Source organism: Myotis yumanensis, unplaced genomic scaffold, assembly GCF_028538775.1.
Source record: "Myotis yumanensis isolate MYYU_CA2020_CCGP unplaced genomic scaffold, mMyoYum1.0.hap1 SCAF_7, whole genome shotgun sequence".
Lineage (NCBI taxonomy): Eukaryota > Metazoa > Chordata > Mammalia > Chiroptera > Vespertilionidae > Myotis > Myotis yumanensis.
Window position 1 is genome coordinate 44,842,986 of NW_027223758.1, and position 19,766 is coordinate 44,862,751.

The 19,766-nt window shown below is 45.4% G+C and overlaps 1 protein-coding gene across 2 annotated transcripts in view; it reads left to right on the forward strand.

The window, feature by feature from the left end:
* The first annotated feature begins 4,707 nt into the window (after window positions 1–4,707).
* Window positions 4,708–19,766, forward strand: part of ZCCHC2 (zinc finger CCHC-type containing 2) — a 57,311-nt gene continuing 42,252 nt past the window's right edge. For both annotated transcript variants that reach the window (XM_070420407.1, XM_070420408.1), the window contains exons 1-2: window positions 4,708–5,957; window positions 18,858–18,969. In XM_070420407.1, the coding sequence (XP_070276508.1) occupies window positions 5,040–5,957; window positions 18,858–18,969 (1,030 nt within the window). In that variant the 5' untranslated portion in view covers window positions 4,708–5,039. The remainder of the gene's footprint in view (window positions 5,958–18,857; window positions 18,970–19,766) is intronic.

Sequence of the window (19,766 nt, forward strand, 5' to 3'; positions counted from 1 at the left end):
ACTGATCAAGATCTATCCACAGAGTTGGTGAAGGTATCCCCCAAGACACAGAGGGTCTTTGAGAGAAGGCTGGACACTTGAAAAAATTAGGCTTCTTTTATGAAGGCAACAGGGTACAATATAATGGGTTTAAGCTGGGTTGACAATCAACAGCTCACCAATAATCTGATAACTATGTACTTAAAGAAGTATATGAATCCAGCAAATTCCATTTCAGAGAATGCTGCTGTGACTACTTTTCTATTTAGCAAGCCAACCTTCCAGAACTTCAATCCCACCTCTCCACGGGTCCCTAGAAGACCATGTTGACTTTTGGAGGAGACAACAGTTGGGCAAAAGGTCTATTTGCAGACATTGCATAGAACCAGGCAAGTGCCTAATGCCATCCAGTTCCTCAATTTCTAACACAAGCCAGTAGCTTGAGGATTTTCCAAACCAACCCACTTTAGAATCAACTTTTTCTTCTGGACAGGTTTCAAAGATCTGATGGATTTCAGGGTTTCTTCAAAAGTTTAATGTACAGTATGAGAACGTGGGCAGCCTGGTCATCTAAGTTCCTAAGAATCCTTGACAAAGGGAAGGTACAATGCTAGAGAGACTGAATTGAACCAAATGCTAGTGTTCCAGAAAAGGTGGTATAACCACAATTGGCATGGATTCCCAGTTTATCAATGGGAATATTGTCACAGCATCACCAATGATATCTACCTCAAATCTGTCTTGTAGGGAATTTTTGTAACCTTACAAAAACTTTTTAAAAATATGCAATTAATTTTTTCCTAAAGATGTATAGCAATGAATAATTTACCTGTGTTGTATGTAACACCTTTAGGACAGATTTTTAATTGTAACCTTTAAAAACAACTTAAGGGAGCATTTGAAATCTTGCTTCCTGGCAATTGTCAGTTTTGGCTCAAATAGACTCATAACAATTCTCTAAAAAATAAATAAAAACAATTTAATATTTAATTTCTCTTAAATGTATGATCTAAGCAAAAACATGTGACCCCACTAAACAATTTATTTTTAAAGCACCTTAAACCCATGACAATTTACGTGATCAAAAGTACAGATGCTAAGTACAATGACATTGGACATATGTTGGTTGCTTTCCCATCATCATGTTTTCCTTCCTCCTTTACAACAGCTCTTGATTCTTGGCTAGGGACCCACATGATTTTGAAGACTCGTGACTCCACTTCTCTGGTTCCAATGAAATTAGCAGGAATGGGCATGTAACCTAAGCCAATTCCGTTAGCATGAATCTCAGGACTAGTCTGGGTTGGGACACAGATAATTTTCTCTTCTATGCTAGATATAAATAAGGATTCATGTGACCCCAGGGGCTGTTGGCAGTAACTTTTGGTTCCTGGAGTATTATTCAATCATTTGTTTATTCAACAAGCATCTACTGTGTTCCAGATATCAAAATATAAAATTGAGTAAGACATGATCACTGACATGAAGATATTTATATTCTAATGGAGGAAACAGACAGGGAGGTATAATGGGAAGAGGAGCAAATACGTCAACATTCCAAGAGAAATTCTTGATATGGATCAGATTGGCTACTTCCAGAAGTAGAAGTGGCTGTATCGTTTTTCTGCAGTTGATATCATTATTAGTCTGTTCTGAACTATCCAATTAATTGTGGTTTCAGTGAAATTTCTTGCAGTAACCCAATTGCAAAAGGGAAGGTACCTAAGGTATAACTTGAAAAGAGTTATATGTAGTCTTCTGGCTACATATAAATATTTGGACAGTAATGCCAATAATAGCATCCTCACTGTTAAAGAGGCAGATAAAATAAAGTATATTGAATATGCATTAAATATCATCTAGGGGCAAGAGACAATAGTACTTTGTGTCCTTAAAGATGCCTTTTATGGGATATAACCATTTCATGCAAGAATTGGATACACACATATACCCACCATTACCATAGTAACACTATCTGGCCCATCTGGATGATTAGACAGATATTATATAAGTAGGCCCAGTGGGAGGAATATCTTCCTAGGGCATCTTATTAGAATCTTCCAGGTAGTTTTTCCCAACTAAACACAACTCTCTCCCACCCTGGGATTTCCCTGAAAAGGACTGCAATATATATCACTCTTAATTGAAGGTGCTCTCTCTCGTGCTTATGTTAGGGTGGGAAAAGCATTGAGGCCTAGTCTAGTGAACTGAAGTATGGAGAGAGGGTTCTGAAACAATCCACTGGAGGATAAAGAGAAAACTGTCCAGCTGATGGTTGATAACCAGAATCATAAAATCATGTATATATGATATGTGTAGGAACTTTGATCACTGCATTTTCTAACATTGGCCAAAGACAGAAGTACAGAAGTCATCATTTTTTATTACAAATCTGAATTCTAACATAAAATTTATTGATCAAGTGTGGAGAGTTCATTCATACCAATGGCTTCTTGTTACCAAAGAAAATAAATGTAAAGACTTTTTGCTTGAATCACATATAAAAATTACCTCAGAGGTAAAATGTTAGCTTACTACACAAAATATCCGGATCTAGACAGGCGACTCACTGTGGACCTGTGAATATCTAGCAAGAATAATATTGGTTGCCCAAAGTACTTCACCTTATGCTTTATAAATGTGGGAACAGGAGATGAGATAGGGTAGAAAATTACAGGCGGTTGATGTTGATAGCAAAAAAGAGCAAGAATTGTTAAAAAGCCTTTATAGCCCAGCTGGTGTGGCTCAGTGCTTGACCGTAGACCAATGAACCAGGAGGTCATGGTTCAATTGCACATTCCCAGGCTATGGACAGATGGGGTATGCAGGAGGCAGCGGATCAATGATTCTCTCTCATAGTTGATGTTCCTGTCTCTCTCTACCTCTCCCTCCCTCTCTGAAAACATATATATATATATATATATATATATTAAAAGTCTTTACAAAATTTTGTCCTGATTGTAAGGATTTCTACATTACACCCAAAGAATGCAAGGGAATGGCAAATTACATGAAAGAATGGCTTTCACATAGTATTTTGCCAATCTCAAATGTGTTGAAAATAATTCTTTATCTCCCCATTTACCAATGAAACTGATGTAGGCTTCAGTTCAGCCTTTTACTAAATTATAAATTAGCTTCTCAGGGCATGAAGTTGTGCGATAAGGAGGACTCAACACAGGCTCTCCCACAACAGATGTCCCACATTTTAGAAAAATAGTATCAATGTCATTCTTACTTTTTTACATACTCCTACTATGTAGCCACAGTAGGACTTCTTAACTTAAAAACATTAAGGATTTTAAAAACCCACCACTTAAAATTAATCTTCAACAGGTCCAGTTGGGTCTTAAAAATATATAGCTTTTTTAAAAAGGCGGTGCCAGTGATATATTTTGGAGTTCTTTAAACTTTAAGAGCCAGTCAAGGTTCTTACCTTCCTAGAGTCACAGGGAATTCACACCGGCAGAGAATTCAAAATGTCAGTGTCACCCACAGAATCTCTACTCGGGCCCCACCCAATGTGGCTCCGTTGATTGGGTCCTCCCTGCACCAAAATGTTGCCGGTTAGGTCAGGGCACGTGCCTGGGTTGCGGGCTCCATCCCCCGGCCCCCCCCCCCCCCCCCCGCCCCAACGTGGGAGGCTTGCAGGAGGCAGCCAATTGATGCGCAGCGATGTTTCGTCTCTCTCCCTCTCTAAAAACCAATTTTAAAAAAATCTTTTTTAAAAAGCCTCCTCTGTTTGCCCCCTCCTGTAATAACCTCATTCGCTGATCCCCTTTAATTAATATAAAATTTAAGAGAAATATTACTCGGCAAATAAAATGATTCCCAAAAGATGGAGAGGGTCTAGAGGGGGCGTTTGCTATAAACTGTCGTGGGAATAATTTCCAAAGAGCGTTATAGACCAGAGGCCACCGTTAGGCCGGGGCGGCCACACCGGTGCGTCCCTCTCCGCGCAGAAGCCGCGGCTCGCCCTCGGGTCGGTCGGGTCACCTCTGCGCCCCCCGGGCCGCGCCCCACCTCCTTCGGTGCAGCCCGCAGTAGGCGTGGGCGCTCGCTCGGGATCGGGGTGTCCGCCCCCCGTCCCCAGCACGGCCACGCCCCTGCCTCCAGTCCCAGGCCCGCGAGCCTCAACACCGAGGAGGAACCACCGATCCTGGTGAAGTTGCGGTGGGAAATGTTCCCCTGCTGACTCCCAGGAGGCCGGCCGGGCGGCGGCGGGCAGAACGACTCCAGCTGGGGCAGCGAGCGCACTTGAGAGGGACCCGGCTTCCGCGACCGCGAGGACTCACGCGGCGCTGGCGGAGGTGGGGCGGCGGCCCAAGCGAGCAGGCGGAGCAGGGGAATCAGGAGTGAAAAGTGGGGTGGGGGCCCGAGGAGAAGATGAACTTCCCCACTTCCCTCCTCTCACGTGCGCCTCGCACGACCTTCGCCCCGCTCCGGCTCCCCGAGCCGCCCCACCACCACACCCGGATTCCCCCACCGGCAGCCAACAACTAGACTTTAAGACCACGCGGAAACGGCCCGGAGGGAGGCGGCCCGCAGCAGTTGGGCGTGGCTTCGTGGGGAGAGGCGGGCCCTGGGGGCGGGGAGAGCCAACGCAACTGCCGGCTGGGATCAGTGATTGGCTGAGGTGCCTGCGCGAAGCCCGCAAGCGTCTCCGCCCGGACCGGCCGCCCCTCCTCTTCTCCCAGCTGCTTGGTCCGCACTGGCTCGTGAGGGAACCGCTCCGGCGTCACCACACCCAGCACGGTGAAGACGACCGGACCGAGGGAGGTGGAAGGAAGACACGCTCGCTCGCTCCCAACCGCACCCGGGCCCCCGGAGCCGGCGCGGAGCCCGGGAGGAGGAGCCGCCGCGGGCACGCCCCGCCTCTGGCCCGGGAAGACGACGCCAGCGACCTCGCCGGCCGGCCGCCGCCCCCTTCGCCGGCGGAGACCCGCCCCTGACCCTCCCCCGGCGGCATGGGGGAGCCCCTCTCCTGACCGCCGGGCTGCGCCTCGGCCCCCGCCCCTCCGCCCGCCCCCGCTCGCATGTCCGCGCCGCCTTAGCCGAGGATGCTGAGGATGAAGCTGCCGCTGAAGCCGACGCACCCCGCGGAGCCGCCGCCCGAGGCGGAGGAGCCCGAAGCGGATGCGCGGCCGGGAGCTAAGGCGCCGTCGCGCCGCCGCCGCGACTGCCGCCCCCCGCCTGCCGCGGGCCCGCTGCGGGGCCACCCGCCGCCGCCGCCCCGGGGGCTCGGGCCGCCTGTTGCTGGCGGAACGGCGGCGGGGGCGGGCATGCGGGGCGGCGGCGGCCCCACGGCGGCGCTGCGCGAGCAGGAGCGGGTGTACGAGTGGTTTGGGCTGGTGCTGGGCTCGGCGCAGCGCCTGGAGTTCATGTGCGGGCTGCTGGACCTGTGCAACCCGCTGGAGCTGCGCTTCCTGGGCTCGTGCCTGGAGGACCTGGCGCGCAAAGACTACCACTACCTGCGCGACTCGGAGGCCAAGGCCAACGGCCTCTCGGATCCGGGGCCCCTGGCCGACTTCCGAGAGCCCGCCGTGCGCTCGCGGCTCATCGTCTACCTGGCGCTGCTGGGCTCGGAGAACCGCGAGGCCGCCGGCCGTCTGCACCGCCTCCTGCCCCAGGTGGACTCGGTGCTCAAGAGCCTACGCGCGGCCCGGGGCGAAGGCTCGCGGGGCGACGCGGAGGACGAGCACGGCTCGGACGGGGTGGGCGAGGAGGACGCCGAGAAGGACGGCTCCGGCCCGGAAGGCAGCGGCGCCGAGTCCCGGGCCGGCGATGGGCTGGGCTTCAGGGCCCAGGAGGAACTGCTGCTGCTCTTCACCATGGCTTCGCTGCACCCGGCCTTCTCCTTCCACCAGCGGGTCACCCTGCGGGAGCACCTGGACAGGCTCCGCAGCGCGCTCCGCCGGGGCCCCGAGGACGCGGAGGCGGAGGTGGAGCCGTGCAACTTTGTTGGCCCCCGGGCCCAGGTAGGGCGCGCGAGCCTCCCAGCCCCCGCGGGGCAGTCACGCCAGGCGGGTCCCCGGCTTGGGGTTGGGGCACCACTAGGCCGAGCCTGAGCCCGGCGGGCGCAGGTGTCTCGGATTCCCGGCCCTGTGTGTAGTACCTTCCACCCTGGAGTACTCATCTTCGTCTTGCTGGGTCGCCGCAGTTCCACTCACCCCGCTCCCCCCCCCCCCCCCCCCCCGCCCTCACAGGCACCCGCCATAGCAGAATACTCTAGAAGTCTCTTCCGTAACGGAATCGCCACGGAAAACGTGGTCCACTCAGCCCGAGTTCCCTCTCGGATGAAGGGTCTCTGGACATTTTTGGCTTTGAGCATCTCTCGGGCCCTAGATGCCGGGAAAAACGAAGCGCTATAGGAGCCGGTGTGCGACCGCAGCCTGGCCGTGGGCAGTGCCTTTCCTTTCTCGTCGGGCGCTCTGCTTGCACGTTTTAAAGCCCTGCCGTCCCCCTTGGCCAAGTGTCCTGAGATGCGCTCCCGGCGTGCTGCCCTGCCTTGCCACACAGGGGCTCTTTTTCAGTGTGTGCCTGACTTACAAGGGGGTTCTAAGGGGCTTATGGCTCCTGTTCAAATAACTTGATTTCCGAGTTATTTGAACGAAATCTGAAGTGGAGATCTGCGAATTGACTCAAACTAGTTAAGGAGTAGCGCTCCTTGTCTGCGTAGGGAAAGCTCTCCTAAGGTGAGCTGGTTAGACTTTTATCTCTGGCATAACCTGCTTTCCAAAGGGCTTGAGTCGTGTCTCCAGATTTGGGTCTGGGAATATTTGTTGGGCCTTTACTGTAGGCATAAGCGTTGTTTTCTAAAAAGTTATTAAACACCAAAGTGTAGTAGACGAGAGTCTGAATGAGTCACTTGTGGCAAACATTAAGGAAGATGAAATTTTTATAGAGCTATGAAAGTAATTTAATGATAATATAGACCCCATATAATGTTCTTGAGCATGACAATTTAGTGGAGGAGAGGGGAGGCGGTTTCAGTTAGAGTAAAAACTATGTACAATAAGAGTTTGTTTTCGTGGTTCACAATTACTTAAAAAGTATTAAATTGGACGCCTTACTTTTCAACCTAGGCGGTTTCCAGGCTGGTACACTGGAAAGGGCGTTTTGCTTTTACCCTCCCCCGCCCCTTGCTTGAAAGTTAATTTAACTCGTATATCTGAATTGGGGGGCTGAAGATATTTAGTGCTAATCTAAGCTGAGCCTCTCCTTTTAAAAAGGAGGCTACTGTGAGGTAACTAACTCAATTTTAGGATACAATATCGAACTCAGATGTAATGTCTAATTTTTTTGTTTGAAATTTTATCTTCAAATGTTTATTTACTGGTAGCATGCAGCTGTGTATACTGGTGGTAAAAACTCAATTCGTAAGCTACTCACAATAATTCAGAAGAGTTCCATATGCACTGCCATTAAATTTAGAAAAGAAAGCCTGCTCTCAGGAGCAATACTTTCATTTTTAAAAAATTTCTTGGTATAGCTTATATTGTAAAGATAACCTTAGATTGTAAGTTTAATGAAAATGCTAGGATGGAAACCGTTTATATCATTCCTTTCATATCATTACAACTAATCTATTTGAGATTTAACTGCTGGGAGTCTTTTTTCCTTTAAATTTTGCTTGTCATGCAAGTGTTGGAAGGCGACTAGACTAGAAGGAGATGCGTGCACACCAGAGTAATGCGATTTTTATCTTGACTGCAGTGTGTGCCTTTCCTGGCATCCAGTGAGTGCCGGGAGGAGTGGAGAAAGTGAGGCTGGGCATGCTGCCATTCATTTCAGCACTTGGTTCCCTGTCAGGCAGTGCCCAGTGCTGTGGCCATGAGCTGAAGTGGGGGAACAAATCATAGGGGATACAGCCTACAGGTGACGCTGAAGGCTATTTCTAGACACTAGTGGTGTGTGCTACTTTTCTCTCCAGTAGTTGTTGGCAGTCGTTAAATTGTTACGACCTCCCATTTTCTGCTGCTAGCTTGGACTCCGAGGCCCCCAGCTGTGGCATGCTCTGGCCTTGAAGACATTTCCGCTTTTGTTGCTTGCAAGCTGTCACTCCAAAGCTGCTGATGGGGGTGGATTGATTTCAATCCCCTTTTCCTGTAGTCCACCCCAGCTACTCCGCGACCTTCTGCCGATGCTCCCGGGGAGGAGTGCTCACCTTGGGGTGTGCAGAGAGGCTCCCTAGTCTCGCTTGTCCTTCCTGCGTCAGCGCAGCGGCTCGGCGTAGATCCCCGCGGTCTGGCGCGGCCGCGGACCCGCCCCGGGCGATGGGGGCCTGTCCCGCGGGGCGCCCCCGCCCCCGCCCAGCAAGATGGCGGCCGCGCGCCACCCACGTGACTGTCGTGCCGGCCCCTCCCCCTGGGGGCGGGCTGAGGGTGCGGCTCGCTCCGGGGTGTTCGCTCTGCTGGGCTGGGCTGGGCTGGGCTGGGCCGGGCCGGGCCGGGCCGGGCCGGGCCGGGCCGGGCCGGGCCGGAATGCTGAGCCCAGGGAGAACCACGTGGGTGGTGGTGTCCGGGAACTAGGGAAGTTCCTGAGGCAGCCTTTTATTGTCCCGGAAGTAACCTTTTAGGCACACGTTTGTAACTTTTTAATTGCGTAGGAATCATTCTATTTCTTACTGTCTCAGTATCCTCCATACTAAGTGGATAAAGTAGAACTCATCTTTAAGGTTTTGTGTGGGGTTTTTTTGTATTAGTAAGAGTGGGCTAGCCCAGAATAGCGTTCCTGGCTCTTTCAAGATTTGTATTCAGTGCCTAGTATGCAGTAGTCTCTCTTTAAAAATGAATCTTGTTAAACATGTTTACAGGTTGAACGGGTGTTTTATTTTATTTTGAATGCTCTATTAATTATATGCTTTCAAGTTGACCAGGTTCAGCAACTGTTTATGACATACCATGGTTAGGATGTAATGGCTGAGGTGATAAGTCCACAAACTTAACCACTAGAGTATACTTACCAGGTCATTTTAGAAAAATGGAGGAAGATTACACAAGTATATTTCTAACAGTAACATTGCTAGAGTTTTCCTGTGTGATTTGGGTGATTTTAGAGTAAATGTTATATTGGATTGTAATTAAGTGTTGGCATTGCTTTTTGGAGACTTGTGTATAAAGCTCATGTTCTTCATAACTGTAGTGGACTCCCAGTAACTTGCATAAAAATAGGTCACTGGGCAGTGGTGAAAATACTCGTTAACTGTGTACTAGGAAATTTGGGTGATTGATCTAGTTACAGATTGCATACATAGCATAACTGAAAAGACTTGGTTTTAAAAATGGGTCCCAAACTATAAATGATAATGTTAGCAGTAGTAAAAAAATAATAATAATAAAACTTGCATAAATATTTTGAAAGGTTATCGTTTTGTTTGTTTTTTTCATTGAAAAGAGAAAAGACAGCCAAGTTTTCTCTCTCTGAATGCCTAAAGACACTCTTAATTGTTCACAAAAATGAATATTATAATTGTGGAGACTTAACTCCTATTTAGCAACAGAAAGTTGAAAAAAAGGTTAGTGGTTAGTATCATTGGTATGGCTATATTTCTCTGGAGATTGTATTTTCAGGGTCCTCAAAACTTAGTTGCTTGGCAAGTAATACTAATGTTTGAATTAAAGGTAGAAACTGATAGATCATCCTGTGTCTTAGTGTTATTTGAATTCGCAAAACATATTTGAACTCACAGAAATTAAATGGCCATGGGACCTTCACTTAAAGAAATCAATGGAGTTACTAAAAAAGAAAACTACAAAATTGTTACTTCCTCAGCATAGATTAAGTTAATTAGCTATTTGTACTTGACAGAGCAAGTACCTCAACTCATTTTCATAATACAGATTATGTATTGGTAATGTTGGGGCCCAAAAAAGAAAAATTTCAAAGACTTTTAACATAAATGCCCTACTCTAAGATAACTTGAGTGTATCTTGGCAACCAGAACCCTCATGAAACAGATCACTGACTTAAAAAGAGGGGAGAGGTTAGTGGTTAGGTTTTCAGTTGTTACTGTATCAGGCACTGAAAAGATGCTTCCTAAAAATGATTTTTAAAAAGAACAATTCTAAAGCTCATAGGTAATAAATGCCATTAATTTGTTGGCCACTGCTGGGATATTTTACAGTGAAGAGTCTCACTGGGGCATTGAGAAGGCTTTCCTCCTACAAAAGGGATAATAGTGCTTACATTAGGATTATTGGGATTAAATGAACAAGTACCTGTAGAATAATGCCTGGCTCAGGATCTTCAATAAATGTTAGCAATCATAGGTCAAAGTTAAGCCTTGTTTGTAAGGTGGTAGAAGAGTGGGTACAGCATCTCACAGATTGAGAGTGGGATCAGAGCTAGGTAGCCATGCCTTTTATGAGAAATTTTAGGTTGATTTGGCTGCAGCAAAGAATAAAAGCACTTAAGTTATAACTGCCTTTTGGAAAAGGCTTTTAGCATATCAGAGTTAAATAGTGATTATATTAGTAACAAATGGGAGCTATTGGGTATCCTCCCCCAGTTACTTATGTTTTCTCTGCAGTGGTTTTCTCAGGTAAAGAGAACTAGGGGGAGTCACATTTATACCTCAGTAGGAGAAGAGGGTTGTGGAGATGGACAGGAAGCTAGTTCTTTTTATGAAATTAACCAGTGTAATAGAGATATTTTTAAAACTACCTTTGTTATATTTTGTGGGGGGCGGGGACAGGCCTTGAGTGATAGCCATGTTTAGTAGATCACTAGATTCAGAGGCTTAAATTCTCCCACTAGCTCTTTGATATTAACCAGAGCACTTAGATCCCTGTGAGGTTGTCTTAACTGTAAAATGGGGATAAGAACTGCCTTTTGAGGTTGGCATGATTGAATTAATGAGATAAGGTGCAAAATAATTCACATACTGTCAGGAGTACAAGTTCTCTGTTGAGAATGATGCTCAATGCATTTTTCTTTTCCACTAAAATGTAGTCATCCAAATTGTTATATCACTTGTCTTCAGGAATGATTGTTTTTTTTCCCACTCAATAAAAGTCCATATGGTGTAGTATTTTCTATATTGTTCTCTGTTACTATACCTCTAAATTGATTGGTGTTCAGGAAGGATGGGTAATTGAAAAGGTAGTATTTGAGACATTTATTTGGGACAGTTATTTTTGTTAATACACTGCAAAGATCTGGTATGCTACAGATAAAAGAAGCTCAAAGGAAAAGGAAAAACAAAATGTCCCAGCATTTCTCTGAGTCACAATTCATTAAAATACATATTCTCCCCATACTGGATTTATGAATGGGAATGGAGAAAATACATGGTTTTAATTTGAATTATCATTTACTACTATGCAACTAATTTACTTAGATTTGTATTCAGTTTTCACATTTAGCTAGAAAATGATTCTATAAATTAAAGCTATTTTGCAGTTTTTTTAAGTTACATAATTTTTTGTTAGTTTATAGCACAGACTAGAACCCATGGATAATTAAGGAACATTTTTGTATCTTGTTTTATAAATGCTACTAGAGACCCGGTGCACAACATTCGTGCACTGCGGGGTGGGGGTGGGGGGGGTCCCTCATCCCAGCCTGCGCCTGCCCTCTTGCATTCCGGGACCCCTCGCTCCTTACTGCCTGCCTACTCGCTGCTCCTTAGCGCTGCTGCGGAGGCAGGAGAGGCTCCTGCCACCACCACTGCACTCACAAGCCATGAGCCCGGCTTCTGGCTAAGTGGTGCTCCCCCTGTGGAAGTGCACTGACCACCAGGGGGCAGCTCCTGCATTGAGCGTCTACCCCCTGGTGGTCAGTGTGCATCATAGCAACCAGTCATCTGCTGTTCGGTCTATTTGCATATTAGCCTTTTATTAGATAGGATGTAGATGGCTGATATTTAAGCTTATTTAATATTTTTGTCCTTTCTAGAGAAATACTGAGCCAGTATTTTTTTTTTTCAAAGAGAAGTAAAAGGCCTGCACTCCCTTCAAAGCAGATGAGCTTCACTTTTACATTTTTCATTATGGAGGACTGTGTCTGATAGCACTGCTTTTACTCGTAGAGAATGCCTTGTCACAAAAGCCTCTTTCACCCAGTCTATGTAAATAGTCACTCTAGAAGGGAAGTGCCTAATCGGGTGTTTATGTTACAGGTGGCAGAGCTGCTGGGTATGCAGTAGTCCATTTCCTTCTGTTCTTCCTATGCTGCAGGGAACATTTGGTCTTTAATTCCTTTCTAAATGTCTTAGAGCATTAGAAGGGTTTTATGTTCATTCAAAAAATAATTTATTTGAGGTCAGATTAGATTTTTAAAAAGTCACTTTGGCAAGTTTAGTCTTTCCAAGTTTCAGTATAAAATAGGGATATCATCACCATTTATTGTATATACTAGAGGCCCGGTGCAGAAAAATTTGTGCACTGGGGGGGGGGGGGGCGGTGTCCCTCAGCCCGGCCTGTGCCCTCTCGCAGTCTGGGACCCCTCGGGAGATAACGACCTGCTGGCTTAGGCCTGCTCCCGGGTGGCAGAGGGCAGGCCCAATCCCTAGGTGCAGCCCCTGGTCGGGCTCAGAGCAGGGCCGATTGGGGAGTTGGGGCGCCACCCCCTGTCATGCACAGAGCAGGGTGGATCGGGAGGTTGCGATGCCACCCTCAGTCACGCTTAGGGTAGGGCCGATTGTGGGGTTGGGGCACCGCCCCCTGTCACACTCAAGGCAAGGTCGATGGGGAGGTTGCGGCGCCACCCCCTGTCACGCACAGAGCAGGGCCCATCAGGGGGGTTGGGGCTCCGTACCCTGTCACTCACAGAGCCGCAGGGCGATCAGGGGGTTGAGGAGCTCCCCCCTGTCACGCACAGAGCAGGGCCCATCAGGGCGTTGAGGCGCTCCCCCCTGTCACTCACAGAGCAGGGCCGATAGGGGAGTTGTGGCACCACCCTCTATCAACCACAGAGCAGGGCGGATCAGGGGGTTGGGGCGCCGCCACTGTCACACTCAGGGCAGGGCCGATGAGGGGGGGGGAGTTGGGGTGCCGCACCCTGTCACACACAGAGCCTCAGGGCGATCAGGGGATTGGGGAGCTCCTCCCTGTCATTCACAGAGTAGGGCCGATAGGGGAGTTGGAGCACCGCCCCCTGTCACACACAGAGCAGGGCAGATCAGGGGGTTGGGGCGCCGCCCTCTATCACCCACAGAGCAGGGCCGATCAGGGGGTTGGGGCACCGCCACTGTCACACTCAGGGCAGGGCTGATGGGGAGGTTATGGCTCTACCCTGTCGCACACAGAGCAGGGCCCATGGGGAGGGTGTTGGGGCGCCGCACCCTGTCACACACAGAGCAGGGCTGATCAGGGGGTTGGGGCGCCGCACCCTGTCACACACAGAGCAGGGCGGATAGGGAGGTTGTGGCCCCGCCCCCTGTCACACACAGAGCTGCAGGGCGATCAGGGGGTTTGGTCGCTGCTCCCTGTCATGCTGATCCCAGTGCTGGGAGGCATATTACCCTTTTACTATATAGGATAGAGGCCTGGTGCACGGGTGGGGGCCGGCTGGTTTGCCCTGAAGGGTGTCCTGGATCCAGGGTGGGGGTCCCCACTGGGGTGCCTGGCCAGCCTGGATGAGAAGATGATGGCTGTTTGCATCTGGTCATACCCCCTTCAGGGTGTGGGTCCCCACTGGGGTGCCTGACCAGTCTGGGTGAGGGGCTGAGGGCCGTTTTCAGGCTGGCGGGTGACTGAAGCTCCCAACCTGTCCTTTTTTTTCTTTTTGTTTTTATTCTGGGCCAGCTTTAGCTCTGAGGCTTGGCTCCAGCTATGAGACCTCCACTGCTGAAAGCAGGTTTCTGGCCTTTGTTTACCTTCTGTATTTGAAACAATGTTGCGGTCCGGCTGGCTGAAGCCTGGCTGACTAAAGCAGTTTCTGGGGTTTGGTTTAGCTTCTATATTTGTTACAATGTTTCTTAGAGTTGCAGCTCAGAGGCCGGCAAGGCAGGCGGGGGAGCTTGGCTTCCTCCGTCACTGAAGCAAGCAAGCCTCATGTTCCGCTTCAAGCTGCCTGGCTGCCGGCCGCCATCTTGGCTGGCAGTTAATTTGTATATCTCCCTGATTAGCCAATGGGAAGGGTAGTGGCTGTACGGCTAATTACCATGTTTCTCTTTTATTAGATAGGATAGATAACTGCTGTGAAGATGAACACGTATATGAAAATGCTTGTTAAACAAGATATATACTCAAACATACATATGTATCAATCTATATGTCGATTGTCATAGAATGACTACAGCACAATTTGGTTGCTGTGGAAGAACAGAAATATAGAAGTTTGAAGAGAATAATAGGGGTTGGGTTCAAAGGGCTTTGAAGGTCAGATGAAAGGGATAAGTTTCCAGCAGGTTGCAGTGGGAGTCAGTGCAAATTTGTATGTGTGTCTGCTTGCCTGTGGTATGTCTGCCTGAAATGGCCACTGTCACTTTAAACTTAATGTGTATGAAAAGAATGCATCATTGATAAAAAAAAAAAAACACCTTCCAAAGTCATCCAGTTTTCTCAATACTACCATTATACTTCTAGACACACTCTGATTTGCTTGATAACCTAAATCCTGGCTCCCCTCATATCCTGAATCCACCATTTCCTCATCCTCGCCGACACCATTCCCTTTTGGGACTTTATGCCTAGACTTTTATAGTTATCTGACTGGTTCCCATCTGTTATCTATTGCATATTGCTGCCAGATACATCTTACTAAAGCAATATTACCACATTTTCTTGCAGTGATGTCTGGAGCTTGGCCACTGATAAGTCTTTGAACTCAAAATCTCTTTCTTCCACAATTTCTTCATACATCTTACCTTCCATTCAAGGCTGGCTCATCTGAAACCATCACCTTTCTTGCATAATGGTAGAACAGGAGGTTAGTAAAGAAACACAGGTGCTGGTGCTAAAGAGGGGGGGACCCCAGCTTTGGTCTAGGTAGGAAACCATTACTACTACCTCTCTGCATTCTAGATCTTTGTAGTTTTGTGGTCCAGTGATGTATATTTTTCACCATTCCACCTGTCAACTACAGATGGACAGATGGTGCTGTTCAGGTTGAAATAGAAACAGCAAGGCCAGTTCTTAGGTAAAAGCTGCCACCCTTCTCTTTTATTCTCTACTCCCCTCTTCCTTCTAGGCTTCCTTATCAGCATTCTTTTGCCAGATCTTCTCTAATTGTGCATCCTACAAGTTCTCTCTAGAAAAGGTAATGACATCCACAAATGTTAATATTTTTATTTGTAATAAATTCAGAGTTCCCAAAATACATAGAAAGTTATAGTGATGAGTTTCCCTCCTCCATATTGTTCCACCCATTTGGTTCCAGTCCACCCCACACACATATACACAGATAACCATTGTTCACAAATGTCATGTTAACAGCTTGCATAGCTGCTATTGCAGTGGGCTGTGATAGAGGAGAGTATACACAGATTCAGTAAATCATCTGGCCCTTCACCCCACATTCATTTAGCCAGGCTTTAAAGAGAATTCTGCCACATTGGCCTTGTTAAATCACCTTATCCCCGAATTTCTGGTTAAACGAAATAAGTTACGTAGGAAGAGCTTCCACAATCATAGAATCCATATCATGCTCTTTCTGAGCTATTGATTCATTGGTACCCCTTCCCTCAACCTTTGTGTTAGTTTAATTGTTTGAGCATAACTTTAATATATTTACCAGCCATGTTTCTCCTCACACCAGAACTTGCCTTTCATCAGATGCTATAGGTGATTTAAGGCATTACTTTGAGTTGGGTTGAGTTGTGCTATTTCATTGAGTGGAGATGAGAAAAACATCTGCCTTCTCTACCACATCCTCTCAATTAAAGAGACAGGCAGTAAGTAATTCTTAAATTCTCCCTAGAGAATTCCCTCTTCTTCCACCAAAAATGGGTAAAATTTGACATTTCAGTAATGTTTCTGATGAGTCATTTTCTAACATTCAACACAAAACATTTTAGAATCTTGCTTAAATAATAACATGCTTTGGTTGTAGCCCTTTAAATAAGAGAATTTGAAAGCTATAACTGTATAACCAGTTACCCCAAAATTTAGTGGCTTAGTCCAACAACCTTTTTATTATTTCTCGAAGCTCTATGGGCCAGGAATTTGGACAGGTAACTAAAGGTGAGGTCTGTTTGTCTCTGCTCCAGAATGTTTGGAGACACAACACATCTGGGGACTGGAGGTGCTTTCTCCCTCCCCACTCTCTGTGTGTTCCATTTAGAGTTAGACCTTTGTTAGAGTAAAATGTGGCCAATGCAACTGACTTTTGTTCTCAGGGTATGTTTTCAAAGAGTCTTTTTAGGCTGTCCAGCCATTTGACTATTTCACAGACTTTCCCACATTTAAGAAATCTCAAGTGTGTAATTGTGATGGATCTTCATGTGTAAAATATAATCTTAGTAATCTCTGGAATGAACAAGATGTCTAGCTCACTTGTGTTACTTGACATGTGGATCTGAGTTAGCCAGGAGCTCTCAGAGTTTATTAAACCAGGAGGCTTTTTCTTGGTTGCTAAATTGTGTTCTTAAAGTAACTTCAGACTTTAAAAATGTGATTGTGATTATGAAGCAAACCACTTTCTCATGGTTACTTCAATATAATATTTGTGGAGGCAACATTGTGGTAAAACATATATAACAAAATTTTCCATTTTGACCCTTTTTAATTGTATAATTTAGTGGCATTAAGTACATTCACATTCATATTGTTGTGCAACCATCACCACTGTTCATCTCCAGAACTTTTCTTTTATCCTAACAGAACCTGTATTTACTCCCCATTTCCCTTTCTCTAGCCCTATTCTACTTTCTCTATGAACTAGGTGCCTTATATAAGTGGAATCATACAATATTTATTCTCTTGTGTCTGGCTTGTTTCACTTAGCATAATGTCCTCAAGGTTGATCCCTGTTGTCGCATCTGTCAGAATTTTATTCCTTTTTAAGGCTAATATTTCATTTGTATACACACACACACACACACACACACACACACCATTTAATCGCTTCATCCCTCATTGGATGTTTGAGTTATTTCCACCTTTTGGCTATTGTGAATAATGCTGCTATGAACATTGGAGTACCAGTTATCTGTTCTAGTCTCAGTTCTTCTGAGTATACATCTAGAAGTGGAATTGCTGGATCATATGGTAATTCCATGTTTAATTTTTTTTTTTTTTTTTTTTTGAGGAACTGTTGGACTGTCTTTCATAATGGCCACACTATTTTACATTCCTTACCAGCATTGCACAAGGTTCCAATTTTTCCAAGTTCTTGCCAATACTTGTTTTCTGGTTTTTGGATAATAGCCATCCTAATGGGCATGAAGTGCATCTCATTTTGGTTTTGATTTTTTTCATTTTCCTATTGAAAACTATTGGGTTTTATATACTTTGATTTACATTGGAAGGTGTGTGTAATTTTTAATTTATGAACCACACATAAGCATGGTAGAAAAATATTCTATAGGAAATGGTTTACCTCGTCAACTAAACTTCTTCCAGCTAACACAAGTATTTGAGAGGATTACAGTGCTTTATTTGTATTGATTTTTAAAGTACAGTAGTGTTAGGCCAATGTGGTTTTATTACTTTGTAGCAAATGATTATATGGTTTGGGTTGGATATACATTGATTGTGTTATCATTAGAAGAATTCCTGTATCCAACTTTTTAACATCAGTAATGATGGAAAGTGATGAATGCCATCGTGCTAAATGTTTTAGAGGTTGGATGTTGACTTAAGAGGTCTGTGTTCTTCTCATTAAGTGCTTCTTTGTAGACAGTCTTTATTCCTTGGGCTTCTGGAAGAAGACAACTACTGTATAAGGCTGAAGCTTAGCTCCCCAGAGTATCGAATATGATACTTTATTCCCAGAGAGAGAGCTGTCAACTGGCAGACCAGGATGCATAATGAGACAGCAGAACCAAATATTTTACAATAGGATTTTTAGGAAGTTTCAGCTGTTCTGTTTGCTTCATTTCTTTATAGTTTTAAAACATGAATGTATATTATTTATTGCAAATTTGTAAAATTGTAGTTGGTTCTTGAATCTGAGGTGATTTTGGTTTGAGTAGTGTTTTAAGATTCTGAACATGAAAAAAAAAAGATTCTGAACCTGAAGAGGGGGGTGTGGTATGAATTTTGATAAAGAACCATTTTCTTATTTGGCTTAACCAGTGTGTTATAGTAACAGTCTACACATGACAATGCTGGAAAGCTGTGTGTACACCAGCATGCTCTGTATTCCTTTAAGCAGCAGTTCTCCTAGGAGTAAAACTCACCCCAGTTCACTGATGATTGGCTGAGCAATTAGATTTAGAGCACCTAGTTACCGCGAGGTCGTTTAACATTAGTAATAAACTCACTGTCCATACACATTCTTGTTTAGAAAGATTTGGTTTTTTTAATGATACCTTTTGTAAAACATTTTCCCAACAAAGCATCTTGTTAGATAGTCACTAAACCCAAGTAATGAATAAAAATTGCACAATAACCAATGTAAAAAATACCAATGTCCTTGCATAGTGGGGGATTAGCATAAAGGGTACCATCTTTTATTTATGTTGCTTCAGTTCTGGTTCACTTTGGTATAGAATTGACATCTTTGGCAATTCTGAATAGTACTATGCAAGAAAAGTGGAACAGTGAGTAATTGATAGAATATTGCTGTTAAATGAAGATAAATATTGATAATTCTTTTCCTTACTCCTGTGACTTTTTGCACCTTTCTGCCTTTACTTTGTAATCACCTATTTTGGTCTCTAAAAATTGCTATTAAAAGGGTTGCTACTAAAAGTACAAGACTTTAATCTGGTTTATTTTATAGAATTTACTCTTCTTAGTCAATTAACTTGTGGCCCTTTTCTGATCTAGAATGACTCTGCTCACGGTGATTATGTGCAAACTAAGGAGGCCAGTTTAATAGAACACGCCCCAATACCTCATGACGGACTTACTGTGGCACCTCATAGAACCCAGCGAGAAGGTATGCTGTATTTTTTGCTAACTTAAAGCATCTATAAGTGGAAAGATTACAGAGTGCTATTTACATTGGTTCACTCTAACTCTCTGTCTCCTTTTTGGAGTAGAGAAAGCCTGCTGGTCCTTGGTTTAGTTCAAAAGCCAGTCCTCCTACTTGTTTGAGTCTGCATCTGGGCTATAGCTCCACAGCACTCGGCCCACCCTTGTAGTCAGTTGTCTTCAATCGGGTTGAATGTCTTTGGAGGGCAAAAACCTTAACATATTCCTGAAGTTTTTATTATAGGGCTATATCTGTAGGATGTGCTCAGTGTCTACTAAAAAAAAGTAATTTTATAGAAGATCACTGTAAGAGAGAGAAGAAATTTCTTACAAGTCCATTCTTCCTGCAGTAATGCATTTTCAAGAGAGCTGGAGATGGGGGAATGAAAAGACTTTGCCATGTGCAAAGAAGTGAGTTTAGACATGCTCTTAACATTTGGGGAGTCCATTACATGTGTTGAGGGAAACAGTGAAATGGAAAATGTAGACAGCTACCCAGCAGCCTTGGAAGAGTGAAGGATGGGTGAGAATTCACGCTAGTTATCACAGCTTTGAATTGACATTATTTTATCTCTTTTTAGTCCAAATAATAATCCTTTTGGTGTAATACATTTTTCCTTACAGAGGAAAAATAGGTAGAAATGTTTAATGTATAAAAAGTTTACATCTCTAATCAAGAATATCAAATTGCTTGAGTCATAGACTCTTCCACCAAGCACACTGATCATGGGAATCACCTAAAGGGAGTTTGGTTTTACAGTG